Source organism: Maniola hyperantus, chromosome 8 (genome assembly GCF_902806685.2).
Source record: "Maniola hyperantus chromosome 8, iAphHyp1.2, whole genome shotgun sequence".
Taxonomy (NCBI): domain Eukaryota; kingdom Metazoa; phylum Arthropoda; class Insecta; order Lepidoptera; family Nymphalidae; genus Maniola; species Maniola hyperantus.
This window is the reverse complement of record NC_048543.1, coordinates 4,670,749-4,688,247: the sequence shown is the minus strand read 5'-3', so window position 1 is coordinate 4,688,247 and position 17,499 is coordinate 4,670,749. Positions and strand designations below refer to the sequence as shown.

Here is a 17,499-nt window from a genome sequence, read left to right as displayed (position 1 = left end):
AAAATATTATGATGTTATAAAGTGCTCATTTTTATTAGAGTCAAGTGTCCCATAAGTTTACTTCAGTTTTATTTACTTCGAGTATGCATAGAACTGTATAGTGTATACTCGATGCCTCGTTACAGTAATCCATTCGTTTCAGTGAAATGAGATTGGTTTCACGCCTCCATTACAGTCGTTTCTCTTCACGATGCGCCGTGCAATTATGTTGTCATTACAACTTGTTATCTGTATGGGGTATCGGCAGAGGCGGATTATCCCTAAGGCAAACTAGGCACGTGCCTAGGGGCGGAGGTTACGAAGGGGCGCGCGCGATCATGTAGAGTTCCATTATCTGGCCTACCTAATTATCCCTACAAAGTTATATTATTTTGGAGTGACCGAAACTGCCTCTTCTTTAATATAGCAGAGTGTCATGACGTGATGTTCTTCACTCGTTCACATGAATAAATATAATCACCAACTATCAGCTATGCAATGAGACCATTCCTCGTTCTTTTGAAGTCAGTTAGTAAATTTTTAATATGGCTGATAGAGGGGCGCCTATGAGGTGCTTGCCTAGGGTGCTCTTGACTTGTGGGTGTTGCTTTTGCTATTTGGCTTCCTTGACGCAGTGACGAGCGCTGTGGTATTATAGAGTGAGAGACTCCGGGTTCGATTCCCAGCAGAGATATTTCGGAAATATAAAATTTCTAAATTGGCTTTGGATTGGTGGGAGGCTTCGGTCGTGACTATAAGTCATAATCACTATTATGATCAACCCATCATCGGCCCACTACTGAGCATAGAACTCCTCTCAGAATGAGTAGGATTTAGGCCACAATCCACCACGCTCGCCCAGTGCAAATTGGCACACTTCACACACCTTTGACAATATGGAAAACTTTAATTTAATTTTTTAGATTAGTTACAGATTCGTAACAGTAAAAAACTGCTTAAAATAATGAGCGTCAAAGTTGTTAGCAACTAGTATGGATTCGAAATTACTTATACAAATCATTGAAGTTATGCGTCTTCTGAGTTCTAACACATACTAGATCTATTTTTTATTTTTCTGCCTAGGCTTTAGATAGGTAGTAGGTGTGTGTATTGATATAGATTTGAACAAGCGAGGAGGACCTAGCCAAACCACTGTAATGGTAATTGGTAAATAATGTGAACCGTAAATTAGCTATGTGTGTACATACCTACAATATAATATGCGTTATAATTTGTGAGTACATTGGATTATCCAAGGTTCGATCGTTGCCAATTCAATGTTTTTCATCTATTTAAAAAAAAAAAGTTGTTTGTATATTTTTTGGAAGTGTCTAGATGGCCACCAATCTACCACTAGTGAAGTTATTAGCTTTGAATATTTGTTCCAAAGGTTCATTTTAATGGAACTGTCAAGTATGCTTTTGGTAGCCGAAGTACCTACCTACCTCATAAGTGGCCCAGAACAAAAACTGATCACTCTTACTCCACGCAATATTGTTTGTTTGTTTGTTTAATATTCTTTATTGTACACCAAAAAATAAAAAAATAAAAAGACACAAAAAGAAACATGTAAAAGAAGAACATACAATCAGCGGCCTTATCGCTGTGAAGCGATCTCTACCAGGCAACTAGGTTGAAGAGGATTTAAGGGCTAATATTGCCTGTTAAAGGCACTTCTAGAGTGTCTATGTAAAGCGCGAAGCCAGAAGCTTATAATATAAACTGTAATGTCCGACCGAAATTTCTGGTTCAGCCACCTTCGGCCTAAAAAACACCATCGTCCAAAACTTCCGTTTCAGCCAAAACGGGTCGAAGTTTTGGCCGAAGCTGAAGATTTCTAGTAAGCGCTATTTCTAGTGAAATTGGATAATTGCTACGAAATACGAATCCGCGCAAGCGTAATGGAAGAAGCGACGTGCAGGTCATACTTATTACTGAAAAATGTCAAGAAACAACAGTCAATATAAACTTTAAAAAAACATTATTTTAATAACTTTTATAGCCCATATTGAACTGAAGTTTTTAGGGCTATTAAACTTTCAGGTTCAGCTTCGGCTGAATGCTTGGCGACAACGCGATAGCCGATCAATTGGCTCGTACTAGAAATCGACCTTCAGTCGGACATCAATAAATCGTAACAGGTAGGACGCGGTCAGTTGAACTAAAGCGTTTGTTAGTCGTTTAGAAGTTAAGCTGAGTCGTACCTAGTTAAACGACTATTAGGTACGACTGTGCAGTTTGCAGTTTGTGTGCAAGTTGGAAACTGCTGACTGAACAGTCGTTGGCAGAGAGACAATATGTCAGTGCCGCACATTGATTAGAATACGTTGAATATTCAGATCGAAATCATCGCGTAGCGGAATTGCGACAGCACTCTTTTTGCATCGTATTCCTCATTACTGAGGGTCGTGCCCTATCAGTTATAATAGTTTTCTTGGGATAATAATGCGGTGGCTCCCAGATTCAACAAATCCAACTAGAGTACGAATTCGTCTTTAGGTTTGACGTCGATTAACGACCAACGATCAGACCGATTTTTAAATGATGGCGTGATAAAAATTTTCAACGATATCAATTAAGAATCGGACTGGTGGCCTGAACACATCTTTTCTCCGGCTCGTTTAAGTAGTAGCCTACGCAACGCAGAAGAACAACGTCATAAACTTTCAGTTGAATAGCAAGGTAAGCGACGAACGGCGCATGTGTGGCTAAATAAGTAGTCACCTTAGATATTTTTATGAAAATGCATCGGCGAGCTAAGTGGGAGCGAGACAAGTGCACTGTTTTGAACCCTTCAGATCATCATGTTGATAATTTGAAGATGTCTGCGTTATAAGGCGATGCGATGGCCTTCCTCCCCCCTTGTTGCTGTTTCACTGCTGAGGGCCATAAACTCAGAGCTTTTTTGGGAAAACAATACTTACAAGTGGACTTCTAGATTTTTCCGCAAATGACTTAGAAAACGATTTCAACTTTCGACTTACAGCGGTTACGCACTCATTCGATCTGAGTCAGAAAATACGTTCCTTTTTGTTTTGTATGGTAGCTTATGACATATTATGTCGTAGATACTCGCTGGTATTCTCATGGATAGCGGATAGAACTCGGAAGACGGAAGTGGAGTGCGTAATCGTCGTTAGATTGAATAATATATTTAATCAAAATATATTTCCTAGCTAAGAAGTCACAAGATGGCGGATTTTTTCCCCTTTGTTCGCATGATAGAAATTATAAAAAGTAAGAAAAAATAACGTTCTCTGTATGATTTTTCTAAATATTTATGTCACGTACTCCGTCGCTTCAGAGTTTACAAGCCTGCGAATTGCGATTGAATTTCGTTGCGTAACGAGATCCGGAGGATTTATATAACTTATTCAACTTTCATTCCGGATTTGAATACTGTTCGGTTATAAATTCCAAAAATGACTTGCTTATCTGCAAATTAAAATGACTCTGCATGTCATTTTCATTTGTTATCTTCTCTATATATAAAAATGAATCGCTAAATGTGTTGCTGATCGCAAATCTCGAGAACATCTGAACCGATTTTGCTAATTCTTTTTTTATAATATTCCTTGAAGTAGGTACGAGGATGGTTCTTACGGATAGAAAAATTTAAAAAATTGCCTGGAAAAGAATCAACTGTTAGGCGGTACGAAGTTTGTCGGGGCAGCTAGTTTCAAATAAAATAGTAATTAAAAGTCGGAGTCGCACACGAAGGATTCCATACCCTTGTACAAGAAATAATACTTTTTTTTATTTTCGTGGCGGCCATTTTGAAATTTGTTAAATATTCTGTTAAAATTCAGCTCTCTACCTATTTCGATTCACGAGATAGATACAGCCCGCTGATAAACAGACGGACGGACGGACAGACTGACAGCGGAGTTTTAGTAATAGGATGAGCGGTAATAGAAATAAACATTCTGTTAAAATTCAGCTCTCTAGCTATTACGATTCAAGAGATAGATACAGCCCGCTGACAAACAGACGGACGGACGGACAGACGGACAGCGTAGTCTTAGTAATAGGATTCCGTTGGCACCCTTCGGGTACGGAACCCTTAAAATAGTTGCAAACACAGCTGTTGAGCTATGACCGGAAAACTTTTCATAAATCTGCTCTGTGTTGAATTATGAATATCAATTTATCTAATAACTTTGAGCAAAGTGATAACTGATAACAGAGCTGCAAATAATATACAATCTCTTATCTAAGAGTCAGCGCCTGCCAGACCTTCCTTAATTTATAAAAAACTGAAAGTTCCTCTGCGTATTGTCCCCGACACTGGGAGGAACGTTTGTTGGAATTTTGATCATGGTGGCTTTGGGAGAGAACAGGTAATAAAGGTTTTTTAAATATTTTCTTTAGTATTAGTATTAGAAATCACGTTATGTATTTCCTGACACTTAGTACCTATAGTGGCAACCCCCTGCCAGGCTGCCACACACCTTTAAAGTTTAATAAATATTAACGTTTAAGGGTGTCTGGCGGGGTTCCCACGACACAAGTATCTGGCATGCATGACGTGAATTCTAATAAGTAATACGCCGAAGAAAATATAAAAAATTAGACTTTATACTTTGACGTAAATTATTTACACCTTTGTTACCTGTTATCTCCCATAGCTACCATGATCCAAACAAACAACCAAACAAGCAAACGTTCCTCTCAGTGTTGGGGACAATACGCAGATAAACTTTCAGCTACGAGTATCATAAAATAAGGAAGGTCTGGCAGGCGCTGGCTCTCTCTCTATTACCCCTAAAACTAATTAATGTACCTGCCGTTTCCCTTTTCGTTTTCTAGCAAGTAAAAATATCACATCCACTATACTCGCTAATTGACAATTATACCTATTTATATTTTGTAGCCTGATTTGTAGCTATTTGAGCAAGGAACATATTTTATTTCTAATTTTTTTTATGATTTTTGGAACGTACCTAATGACTATTTTTTCTCTTTGAACGCTTCTTAGCTGCTATAACGACGCAATAATTTCAGGGAAAATTCCCGATGGTATCGAAAATGATTACCTACGTAATAAATGAGTACCTTTTTGTTGAAGTACGTTTGATTTTTGCTATAATAGCAATCGATAGAATCCAGTTGGATTCAGGTCATACTCGTTAAAACTACAAGCTATACTACTAGAACAGAACACTTAAGTCTGCGGCCCAGCTGGGAGCGTGGTGCCATACGTTACCATACTCTCCGAGCCGCTCTCGATTAGGACGCGTCCGCGATTCTTTCTACCAATTTCTTGTAAACGTTAAGAGTTTATTTTACACGCTGGCCGCCTCGCAGGGCGCGCCTGCTCCCACCTGGGCCGCAGACTTACTATTGCCACGTAAAGAAGCGAAACTTTATTGTAGCCGGCAATGTAATGGCACAGCTACTGGCACTGCCGCACTGGCATCATTCGGTTTTCACTTTGTTATCACGCGAACTGGTGTTGCTTATGTATGGTCGTATTGTATACTTATACCTACTACTATAGAATATTATAAGATAGTATACATAGTATAGTATAGTATGTTATAGTATGGTATCGTTATCCTTGTCCCGCTCGATTAGCTTCGCTCAACCTCAGCACAAATCTTTGGCGGACAGGCTGGTGTTCCGGTACTAGTCTGGTAATTGAATCAGTAGGTACGCTTGTTGTGGAGTGTCTGGGGTGTAATATTAAATCAGTAATCATTACACAAGTTGATACTAGATAATGTATAGAAGCCAATTAGAAGTAAGTACGAGTAAATAGGCCAAACTCATAGGACATTGATTAAAATCTTTATCAGGTAAAACTAGGGCTAACTAAGAGATCTACAGGTAGTTCATCTCGATAGAACCAGAGTCCAATTCAAGCCAATGCCTGCATTGAGCGCCAAAATGGCTCCATTTCGTCTAATTAATGGAAGTTCTAAGCAGGCATGCGTTACATGGGAACCTAATAGCCGAGCTGAGCTGAGCAAAGAGCGACTTGTTTATTGGTCCATATAATGTGAACGAACAGCTGCCGCGGTCTATTCGTCTAGTATCGTAAATTGGAATACTGATAAGTACTCGTAGATTAAAGTATCCTTGTATATGACGACATTTTCACATGAACTGTCCTGCCTGTGGTTTTATCATTTATGAATGTAAAAGCATGTAACTTTAGATTCGCGTATATTTTGAATCGATATAAAAAGTTTTAATCAATAGCCACCTGCCAAAGTCGGCAAAACATATAGTAGGCAGACTATGAGGTTTGATGTCCCAGTTTTACTAACGGATTAGGATCATCATGATTAACGGCTCACTACAGAGCACAGGTCTCCTCTCACACTGAGATGGGTTTTAGCCATAGTCTACCACGATGGCCATATGCGGATTGGTAGACTTCACACACCCTTGAGAACATTATGGAGAACTCTCAGGCATGCAGGGTTCCTCACGACGTTTTCCTTCACCGTTAAAGCAACTGATATTTAATTACTTAAAACGCACATAACTCCGAAAAGTTAGAGGTGCGTGCCCGGAAGCCCCGACCTCAGATTAGAAGGCGGACGTCCTAACCACTAGGCTATCACAGCTTAATAAGGTTAGGGTTACAATAAAATAATATTTTGTCATCTTTTTGGTTTAGGTATTAATAAAACGGGATCAGATTCCCGGCATAAAGGCGGCGCAACCGACTTTTAGGAGCTTTCCTTACTTTTTGATAGCCTGTATTTTTTAATAATATTTCTCGTTGAGTGCTTTTTGTTGTAACAATCACATTTTTTATACCTAGGCATGTTAAACTTTTTGCTTTGACACTTGCTCTTACTCGGAAATCGAAATATTGCCGGGTTTCGAAAGGGTTTGTTTTTATATAATCATCGATTTATCCATACTATCCATCCATACTACTAATCCATACTAATATTATAAATGCGAAAGTGTGTCTGTCTGTCTGTCTATCTGTCTGCTAGCTTTTCAGGGCCTAACCGTTCAACCGAATTTGATGAAATTTGGTACAGAGTCAGCTTATGTCCCGGGGAAGGACATAGGCTACTTTTTATCTCGGAAAATTAAAGAGTTCCCACGGGATTTAAAAAAAACCTAAATCCACGCGGACGAAGTCGCGAGCATCATCTAGTATTTCATATTTCATAAGAAATAATGTAAACAAAATCGTAAGTACAGTCCTATAACTATAGTTCACTATAACTTTTCCCCTGACGTTATATTTGGCACCATTGCAAAAATCACACAATAATAAACCCTAAGCTCTACGGAATTAAGCAAACAAAGCAATGGTGCCAGTATGACGTCAGGGGAAAAGTTATAGTGAACGGACTTTAGGTACCTATCGAACAAAAAATCATGCAGCATGACGTTTTGTTATTGTTGTTCCTATCTGTCCAGTCTTTATAGGTAGCTGTTATGTTGTTAACTTGTTATTAAATGTTATACAAAATGCTCTCCCTCTATTCATTGCTCAATTTGTTTGATCCTGCCTATTGTTTTTACCGCTTAATAACTTTTAAAGGCCCATAAAAAGATCTCATTTGAATGTTATTTAATCGTAAAATTGTTCAAATGTGCTTTTAAACAGTGTTTATGGGTGATTCGAATTAAAATAGCTATATTGTAAATAATTTAAAGTTTAGTACCAACAATACATTAAAAAATAATGTCCTCAGATCAGACAAATCGAAAATGCGAATGGGTACCTATCTACCTACTAATGTAATCCCCAAAATGTAATGTAATCTAAATATATAAATGGAAAAGGTGACTGACTGACTGACTGACTGACTGACTGACTGACTGACTGATCATCAACGCACAGCGCAAACTACTAGACGGATCGGGCTGAAATTTGGCATGCAGATAGCTATTATGACGTAAGCATCCGCTAAGAAAGGATTTTTGAAAATTGAACCAATAAGGGGATGAAGTAAGCGTTTGAAATTTGTGTAGTCCACGCGGACGAAGTCACGAGTATAAGCTAGTCCATTATAATATTAATAGGCAGCAGAAATAGAAGGATTAATATTTTATTTGAAAAACTAAGAGCTTAAATTTTATTGATCTTAATAATCTTAAAATTAAGTAACTAGAAAGAAGCTAATAATAGGTTTTCACAGTTTTATTCAAAAAAACGTTTACAAGTAGGTACCTACTTTTGAATCGTCAAATGCTCTATCTAATTACCGCTGGTGCAAAATGCCCTTCTTAAAAGAGCCATCAAGGAACTCGGCGGTTGATCTTGTCAAAAATTAGATTTTTAATAATACTAGATGATGCCCGCGACTTCGTCCGCGTGGATTTAGGTTTTTAAAAGAATCCCGTGGGAACTCTTTGATTTTTTCGGGATAAAAAGTAGCCTATGTCCTTCCCCGGGATGCAATCTATCGCTGTACCAAATTTCATCAAAATCGGTTGAACGGATGGGCCGTGAAAGGCTAGCAGGCAGATGGACAGACAGACGGACGGAAAGACAGACAGACAGACGGACAGACAGACAGACAGACAGACACACTTTCGCATTTATAATATTAGTATGGATAATGCCGTGCCTTGTATAAAAGTAATTGCAGTCCCCGCTCATTGCTAGAGCGAGCTGCGAGTCAAATCCACCTACATTACCTATCTTCGACAGGGTCTTGAACTGTAGTAATAAAATGATGTGATTTTTTGTATAGCGATGGTTTATGGGGCTAAAATTTAAATTAAATAAAAGGAAAAGGACTGACTGATTTATCAACGCACAGCTCAAACTACTAGACCGATCAGGCTGAAATTTGGCATGCAGATAGCTATTATGACGTAGGCATCCGCTAAGAAAGGATTTTTGAAAATTCAATCCCTAAGGGGGTGAAATAGGGGTTTGAAATTAGTGTAGTCTACGCGGACGAAGTCGCGAGCGTAAGCTTTCATTAATAAAGAGAATATTAAAAAAATAAATTAGAGTTTTCTTTATTTTTAACATAATTAATTATTAACGTCACGCTGTACGGAAGTCAATTAATGACGTCACAGGGCGTTAACGACAAATATTTTTAAATTTCTTAGTACAAAAATATTTTCCCGCAGAAATTACTCTGATTTATATTATGAATATTTATGTTTATAGATTGTGACGTCATTAATCGCCTTCCGTACAGCGCAGCGTGACGTTCATCTTAAAATAATTAAAAGTCGTCATGTTTTTCAAATTACATTGAATTCTAGCCACAGAAGTTAGCGCTATACAAAACACCACATCATTTTATTGCTACAGTCCAATCCAAGACCCTGTTGAGTAATTGTGTTATATACTTTTTCAGGAGTATACCTATTTTTAACAGATTTTTTAACTTGTGTAAAGGCAAGCCTCAAATTGATTGTGAAATTAGTTATAAAAGACTGAATGTATTAATTAGGATACGATTCCTACCTAATTATTATATTATAGGATCCATCTATTGTTTCAAGTTATTTAAGCTTCTTGCCTTTAGAAATAGGCTACAACGCTATCAAATTTAATTAGTAAGTTTATAACTAACATAGTTATAACATAGTTATAGTCTAACACTTAGCTATAACATTCATGTACGAGCGTACTCTAGCAGTCGGTACCCCCTGGAGCATTCTAGATGCTTTTACTTCACACAATCTATTATTATATAATCTTTATTACTATTAGAACTGCAGTGTAATTATACACAAATAGGTTAGATGTTCTAACGTGTTTATTAAGGTAGTGCCTACCAGTTCGTGTCTGCGCCTATTGCGCCTAAAACGCAGATACAGTGGAAACTCGATTAACCGGACTAATTGTTGTCGTTAGGGATTCGAATAATCGAAAATCCAGATGATCGAATATATGAAGAAAATCGTATGTGATAATAGTATTTTCAATTTTCAAAGTAAGATAACTATACCAAGTGGGATATCATAATATGAAAGGGCTTCGCCTGTACATTCTAAAACAGATTTTTATTTATTTTTATGCATAATAGTTTTTGATTTATCGTACAAAACGGCGGAAAAAATACCCGAGTATGGAACCCTCGGTGCGCGAGTCTGACTCACACTTGGCTGAATAATTTTTGGTTGGTAGTCCGGATAATCGCGAATCCGTATAACTGAGGGCCGGATAATCGAGTTTCAACTGTAGGTACTTACCTCCGAAAAGTTAAGGTTGAGTGCCGGGGACCGAACCCCTGACTTTGGGTACGGGTACAGACCTTGGCGATACCTACCTAGTAGAAAGGTGAAAGTGGAACCATGTCAAAAGACAATGCCCATTCAAGTATGAACAAATGTACTGTTTTCAAGATTTTTGTATCACCATCGAATCAAATTCTATTTGTTCAATGACATCATCAGAATATTTGTAGAAAAAATTAACGAAAACTGTTTTCGCATTTCAGAAATATTAACCATAAAAAATGACAATAAGTATTATGAGATTAGGTTCAGCTATAAAGTAAAAAAGAGTCTATAGATAGATTTTTTTTAATCCTAAAACAAATATTCAGGAAACTTATTGAGAAATTATGTTTTAATTTTGGCTTTAATAAATAAATAAAACATTTAAGGTACAATGCTTCTTGTGATTGTGTCCATGGGCATACTCCTTTGTAGTTCTTGACCACACTCTCCAAAATACGTAGATAGATAATAATTATAAATGAGTTTGTTTTCTCATTTTATTTTCTATCTATACTTATAAAACTGTAACAGTTCCAATTCTGTACATTGGAGATAATTAGATTTTTTTGGAGGGCACTCTATAATCGATACTGAACCCAAAACTCTATTTTTTTCATTTTTGTCTGTCAGTCTGTCTGTCTATACGAGCATCACGCATAAACTACTGAACATAATAATATTTTAATGAAATTTGGTACAGTGGTAGCTAATACTCCGAGTCAACATGTTTTTATCCCCAAAAAATTAGTTAGGGATTCTTGCGATTTTTACAATTCCTTTTTTTTGCAAAGGTTCTATCACGTTGGTACCATGTGTTAAGTGAAGATTTGGTGTACGGTTTCTATTTACATCGATGGTAATTCATCCTAATTGCATACACAATAAACTTTGTTTTAAAGGAAAGCATAAAACGTGTTTAAATATAAGTACTTGTAAGTATGATATGCTAGTAGACGGCGCCGATGGATGTGAGCTACAAGATGCTGAGTCAGCGAAAACTTTATCGCTTTCAAAGTTTTAAACTTCAGTACTTCTTTCTGAAAATGTTTCGTAAAATGTATGAAGAAAGTAACAGACGCCCATTTCATACAGGGGTTTAAATTCGTTTTATTACTCTACATTTCGTTTCAGTCGGAAATCACACTATTAATATTAAAAACGTGAAAGTTTGTTACAACGTGAAAGTGGTTGTAGTGTGAAGAAAGTTGAACACATACACAAACTATATATATTCGTGTGTGTGTGTGTGTGTATGTGTGTTTGTTACTCTTTCACGCAAAAACCTGTGCAAAAACTACTGGACGGATTTGGCTGCAATTTAGAATGGAGATTGATAAAAAATATATTGGATTGACACATAGGCTACTTTTTAGCCCGTAAAATCCATGGTTCCCACGGGATGTTTAAACATAATGTCCACACGGACGAAGTCGCGGACATCATCTAGTAGTAGATACTTTTAAACAAACCAAACGTATAAATATTTAATACTAGCTTTTAGTCTTTTACCTGTGACTTTGACTGCATGGATTTCGTTTATTCCGAAGGGACTCCTTTTGGCGAAATAAAAACCAGCCTATGTTAATATAGGTACGGCTTATTAACCTTATAGATATACCTAATATAATATGATAAATATACCTAATATATCATATCGATCTAACGCCGTTGCTACGTGAACGGACAAACAAACAAACACACTTTCGCTATTATAAAATAATAATAGACAACTTGTCGTGATGGCAATCGGGGTATGAGGCGGTGGACGCCCCGCACACCCGCACGTCACCTGCGCTTACCCGCACTGGGTTAGCGCGGCGGCTGTGCGGGAATGCGGGGCGTTTCCTCCCCGATAGCCATTTCGACCCGTCGCGGATCTAATTAATTTTTTTATTGAAATATTTCTTTGTATGAATATACCTATTGAATGAAAAGTTTTTCATAGTCCAATAAACGAGCTTCGATGCTCTTATGCAATGCAATATCCAAGAACTTTTAATTAGCACATAGGTAGGCGCCTACTTTTATTCCGTACACGTAGGCCGTACATTTTATAAATAGCTTTATGGTAGAAAAAACATGTTCACAAGTCGCCTCTATTGAGATTTTTGCTGAAAAGTCCTGATAACATATCCCGAATATGTCGTTTAATTGGAAGAACAGTCCGGATATCACACTCAGAAAAATGTAGAAGAGCAACCAAGCGTAAAGCCAAAAAAGTGTAAGCTAACGAGTTTACAGGATTTTTAGCTTTAATGTTCGTGTGTATCTATTTCGAACTAGTTTTTTCTGAGTTTAGTTTAGTTAACCTCATTTGCCTAACCGAGCTATAGCAATACAAAAAAAAATTCGTAATGGGGTGCTCCTGCCCAAAGGTGAGATCTTAGGTTAAGTATGTAGGTATACCACGTCATAGTGTTTGTAGGAGAGCAGTGCAAGTTGCTACTGTGCAAGTGTCTTTTCCAGTCGCGCGTGAACCGCGTTAGCGAGCGCTAGTTTCAAGATATTCGTGCGATTACGTGAAAAGTTATTTCAAATTACCCACTTGTAAATAATATTAGCTATGGCAATGGATGTTATGAGTGACGGTAGTAAGTGTGACGAAATTCAAATGTATAGTGACCAAGAACTATGTGTGGAACAAAGTGGCGAGTGTGTAAATAATGAGTTAATGCTGAAAAAAGTCGATAAGAGACCGCGGGAGACCGAAGACAGTAGTGAGGACGGATTTATAACAGTGTCGAGAAGGAAATCAAAGAAACATGTTAGAACCGAGTCTTTTGAAAAGGACAGGTCATGCAATGAAAATACAGAAGACATGAGCGGTGTATATTATGAAGTAAGTTTATTTGGAGTGCAAATTCTTCCAAAACAGATGGCTTTTGCTAGATTGTTAAGAGACGAAAATATTTCGAATGTGCTTAAAATAAAGTATAAAAGTCCATACAAAATTTTTATACATTTTAGTGACAAAAATCAAGCCGAAAGACTTATAAATTTAAGAAAACTAATAGATTTGGATATAAGAGCTCAGTTTACAAATCAAGGTAATTTGTCTTACGGAATAATTAAAGGAGTTGATATAGGTACAAGCGAGAAGGAGCTTTTAGAAAGTTTGACGTGTGACTATGATATAATTTCAGCTAAACGATTGAAACGTCTAAATAAGGAGGGTAAGTGGGTTGAGAGCGAATCTGTACGATTATGCTTTAGAAACCCCGTTGCGCCGTTATCAATATATGCATATGGATTTAAATTTGACGTCGAACGATTTGAGTTTCCAGTAACTAGGTGCTCTGGGTGCTGGTCTTTTGGGCACATTAAGAAATTCTGTAAGTTAAATAAGAATGTTTGCCCGAAATGTGGTGGAGCTCATGATAATTGTGAAATCAAAGAATATAAATGTATTAATTGTAAAGGTCCACACATGGCACTAGACAAGTCTTGCCCCTTTTTTAGAAAAGAAAAAGAGATTCGATTTATAATGAGTGAGCATAATGTTACATACAAAAATGCGTTAGAAATATATTTGAAAAATCAGAAAGAAGAGAAGACAAACAACTTGAGAGAGGAAGTACACATAGATCTTGACAGAAGCTATACAGATCCGGTATCAGTGAATACAATGGGTAGAACTTACAGTAGCGTGCTGAAAACGACGGCTATAGTACACGAAAATGGAAATAAGGATGACCAATCAGATAAGATAATAATAAATCAAAAAAATAAGGACAAAAAGAAAAAGAGAGTTAAGAAAACGGATACTGTGAATAGCAGCGAATCTCAGAACGACAGAATAGATTATGATGGAAGTGAGGAAAGTGATCAAGATACACAAGATGAATCTACAGAAAAAGAGGGGAAAAGAAAACAAAGTAGATTTAATATTTGGAATCTGCTTAACAGAATTAAGGAAATTGTACTATCAAAAGAAAATTGGTATGATAAAGTGATGTTAGTGGTAAGAGCTGTTTTTGAAGAGTGTAAGTTGTTTTTAGTTAATTTTTTGAGTGAAGGAAAATTGTATGACATTTTTTCAAAGTTTCTTTTTAATGGATAAGGACTTTTACTTAAATATCATTCAGTGGAATGCACAAAGTTTGAAACCTAAGTTATTAATGTTAGATAATTTTTTGCATCAAGAAAAAATACATATAGCTGTTATTTCTGAAACATGGTTGGATGCAGACACTGCGCTCCATATTAGTGGATATAACATTTATCGAAAAGATCGGCATGATTCTTATGGGGGGGTTGCTATTATTGTTCATAAGTCTATCAGATCACACCTTTACTCTGTTGATTCGATTAATCCAGGAATAGAAGCTGTTCACATTAAAATATTGAACTGTAAAGATTTGGAATATGTTGTATCTATTTACTGCCCCCCTTCTGTTCAAACCCGTCAATCGGATTGGGATTGTTTTTTTTCAGAAACTACCAGAAAGACACTTATATTAGGTGATTTTAATGGGCATCATTCGAATTGGTCAAATAAAATAGACCAAAGAGGAGTACATTTATTTGACTCAACACAGGAAAGTGGATTCTTATCTCTAAATAACGGAGATGCCACTAGAGTTAAATTAGTAAACGGTGTTTTACAAAGTTCGACTCCTGATATAAGTTTTGCTTCGTCGGATATAGCTGTAAACTTCAGATGGCATGTTGTTAACGAAAACTTGGGAAGCGACCATCTTTTAATTAAAATGTCGACAAGTTACCAAGATAATTTAAACCTCTCTAAAAAATTTAATTTTAAAAAAGCAGATTGGAAATTATACAATAATGACTTAATCAATGTATTTCCAAACATCGATAGTTGCAGTTGTGCGGCAAGTGACGTGCAATTATATTATGATTATTTATTGGAAGAAATTAACATCTCAGCGAATAAAAATATTCCTCAAATCATTTTTTGTACCAATCCGACGAGCAAATTTAAGCCTAAAGAATATTGGGGACCCTCATTATCTAAAATCGTAGGCGAACGTAGGCTGTCATTGAGCACTTTTCGAAGAAATCCAACTCCAGGAAATCTTAAAAAATTGGAGGAAAAAACTAGGGAATCTAATATTCTATTGCAGAAAGCTAGATCTTTGGATTGGCAAAAATTTTGTATGAGTGTCAATGAATCAACTTCTACATCGATCATGTGGGATAAGATGCGTTGGTTTAAAGGTTATCGGAAATCAAAGTTTTGTCCATCCAACGATAAGGCAAAAGAATTGCTGTATTCTTTAACTCCAGATTCAGTCATTAATTGTCCACCCATATTTAATTCAAACAACGAATTATTACAAAGATCATTTACAATGCAAGAGTTAGAATGTTGTTTGAAAAAGAAAGATACAGCTCCTGGTAGTGACGGTGTAACTTATTCGATGATTTTTAATTTACCGCCAGCTGGTAAATTATATCTATTAAATATTTATAATGCTATATTTAGGTTAGGTGTTGTACCAGATCAATGGCGGAAGACGTTGATAGTGCCAATTCCCAAAGCCACGACTAATGAAAATACAGATCCGAAACTTAGGCCGATAGCACTTATTTCTTGTCTCTGCAAAATATTTCATAACATGTTAGGCAAAAGGATTGAATGGTATGTTGAAAAACATAAAATTTTGTCTCCACATACAGTTGGTTTTAGGAGAGCCCAATCTAGCCTAGATTGCTTATCAAGACTTGTGACATATATACAAATAGGATTTTCTCAAAAAGTATCCACAGCAGCTTGTTTTCTGGACATCGAAAATGCCTATAATAACATTTTAGTTGATAGAGTAGTTAAAATTTTAGATGAACTAGACATAGGAAAAAATATTTGTAAATACTTATGGTCATTTTTGAGTGATAGACAATTAATGATTAAATATGAAAATGATGGTCAGATAACTGAGGTTAGACATGCAAATAGAGGACTCGCTCAGGGAGATCCCTTGTCACCATTACTTTTTAATATAACCACATATATGATTTGCCATCAAATAAAAAATGTTTTTATCTCGCAATATGCAGATGACTTTGTAATTTATCTCCATCATAAAGACTTAAATATGTGTGAAAAATACCTACAAGAAGCTTTAAATTATATGGTTAAAAATTTAGATGAAATAGGTCTTCAGTTATCGACTAGCAAAACAAAGGTATGTATATTTGATAGAGGATTCAGAAGAAAACAGATAAAGCTAGTCGCTAATAATAATATTACAATAGGTATAGATGAATATATAAAGTATTTGGGTTTGTGGTTGGATAGATCGTTGCGCTGGAGTAGACATATTAAGGAATTAGTAGAAAAGATATTAAAATTTTTAAATGTGTTTAAAGTGTTGGCTGGTCCCGGTTGGGGTATACACCCTAAACACTTACGGAGTCTTTATATATCACTAATTAGAAGTAGGTTGGATTATGGGAGCTTTTTGTATGATGTTAGTGCAAAGACACATTTGTTGAAGCTTGATCGAGTTCAGAATCAGGCCCTTCGAATCATTGGAGGATTTATTAAAAGTACACCTATCCACGTCATGGAGAGCGAGGTGTGCATACAACCATTGTTTTTAAGACGTTTGTATCTTGCGTATAAATATGTAATTAAAAATATGACTTGGTCAAATAATGTAACTATTAATCTCTTAAATGATCTTGGCTCAAGCTCTCATGATAGATATTGGCGGTCCAAAAAAAAGCCATTATTGTTAATCATATATAATGAATGTAAACAATATAACATTTATTCCACTGATTTACTAGACATGTATCAATCTGAGACTTGGGTGTCTTATATAAATTTAAATAGGGTAATCAGGACGTATTTAGATTGTTTATCGGTAGCAAAAAAAGAAGTTGAACCTGGATGTTTAAAATACTTGGTAATTAATGAACTACAAGAAAAATATGAGAGCTGGGTACACATTTATACAGATGGGTCCAATAATAATATAGGTTTGGGAGCAGCTTTTTGCCATTTGAGTGAAAGGAAATCAGTTATGTTCAAAACAAATCAACAAATTTGTATTATGACGATGGAGCTCGTTGCAATTTCCGAAGCTCTAAAATACATTTCTGGCTTAAGCGGGCAACATTTTGTTATCTTTTCAGATAGCAGAAGTGCCTTGCAACACTTAGCTCGATGCGCCTCTGGATACAGCAGAGGTCTACCGATAGCTTTCGAAATCTTGAAACAAATATATGATTTTAGGCACATAAATCTGCGATTGCAATGGGTTCCTTCTCATATAGGCCTAAGAGGAAACGAGGAGGCTGATAAACTAGCAAAATTAGCAATTAATGTTGGTAAAGAATTGTCCATTGTACCATTTTTTACAGAAATCTTAAATAGTTTTA

The 17,499-nt window shown here is 36.3% G+C and overlaps 2 protein-coding genes across 2 annotated transcripts in view; one reads left to right on the top strand and one right to left on the bottom strand.

Annotated features, from left to right (window-relative positions):
* The window catches only part of LOC117984287 (zinc finger protein draculin-like), a 321,299-nt gene that overhangs the window by 101,056 nt on the left and 202,744 nt on the right, over positions 1-17,499 (bottom strand). The window lies entirely within an intron of this gene.
* LOC117984266 (uncharacterized) lies at positions 12,812-17,468 on the top strand. Its single transcript, XM_034970888.2, has one exon. It carries the CDS (start codon positions 12,821-12,823, stop codon positions 14,207-14,209), a length of 1,389 nt encoding a protein of 462 aa, XP_034826779.1. The 5' UTR covers positions 12,812-12,820; the 3' UTR covers positions 14,210-17,468.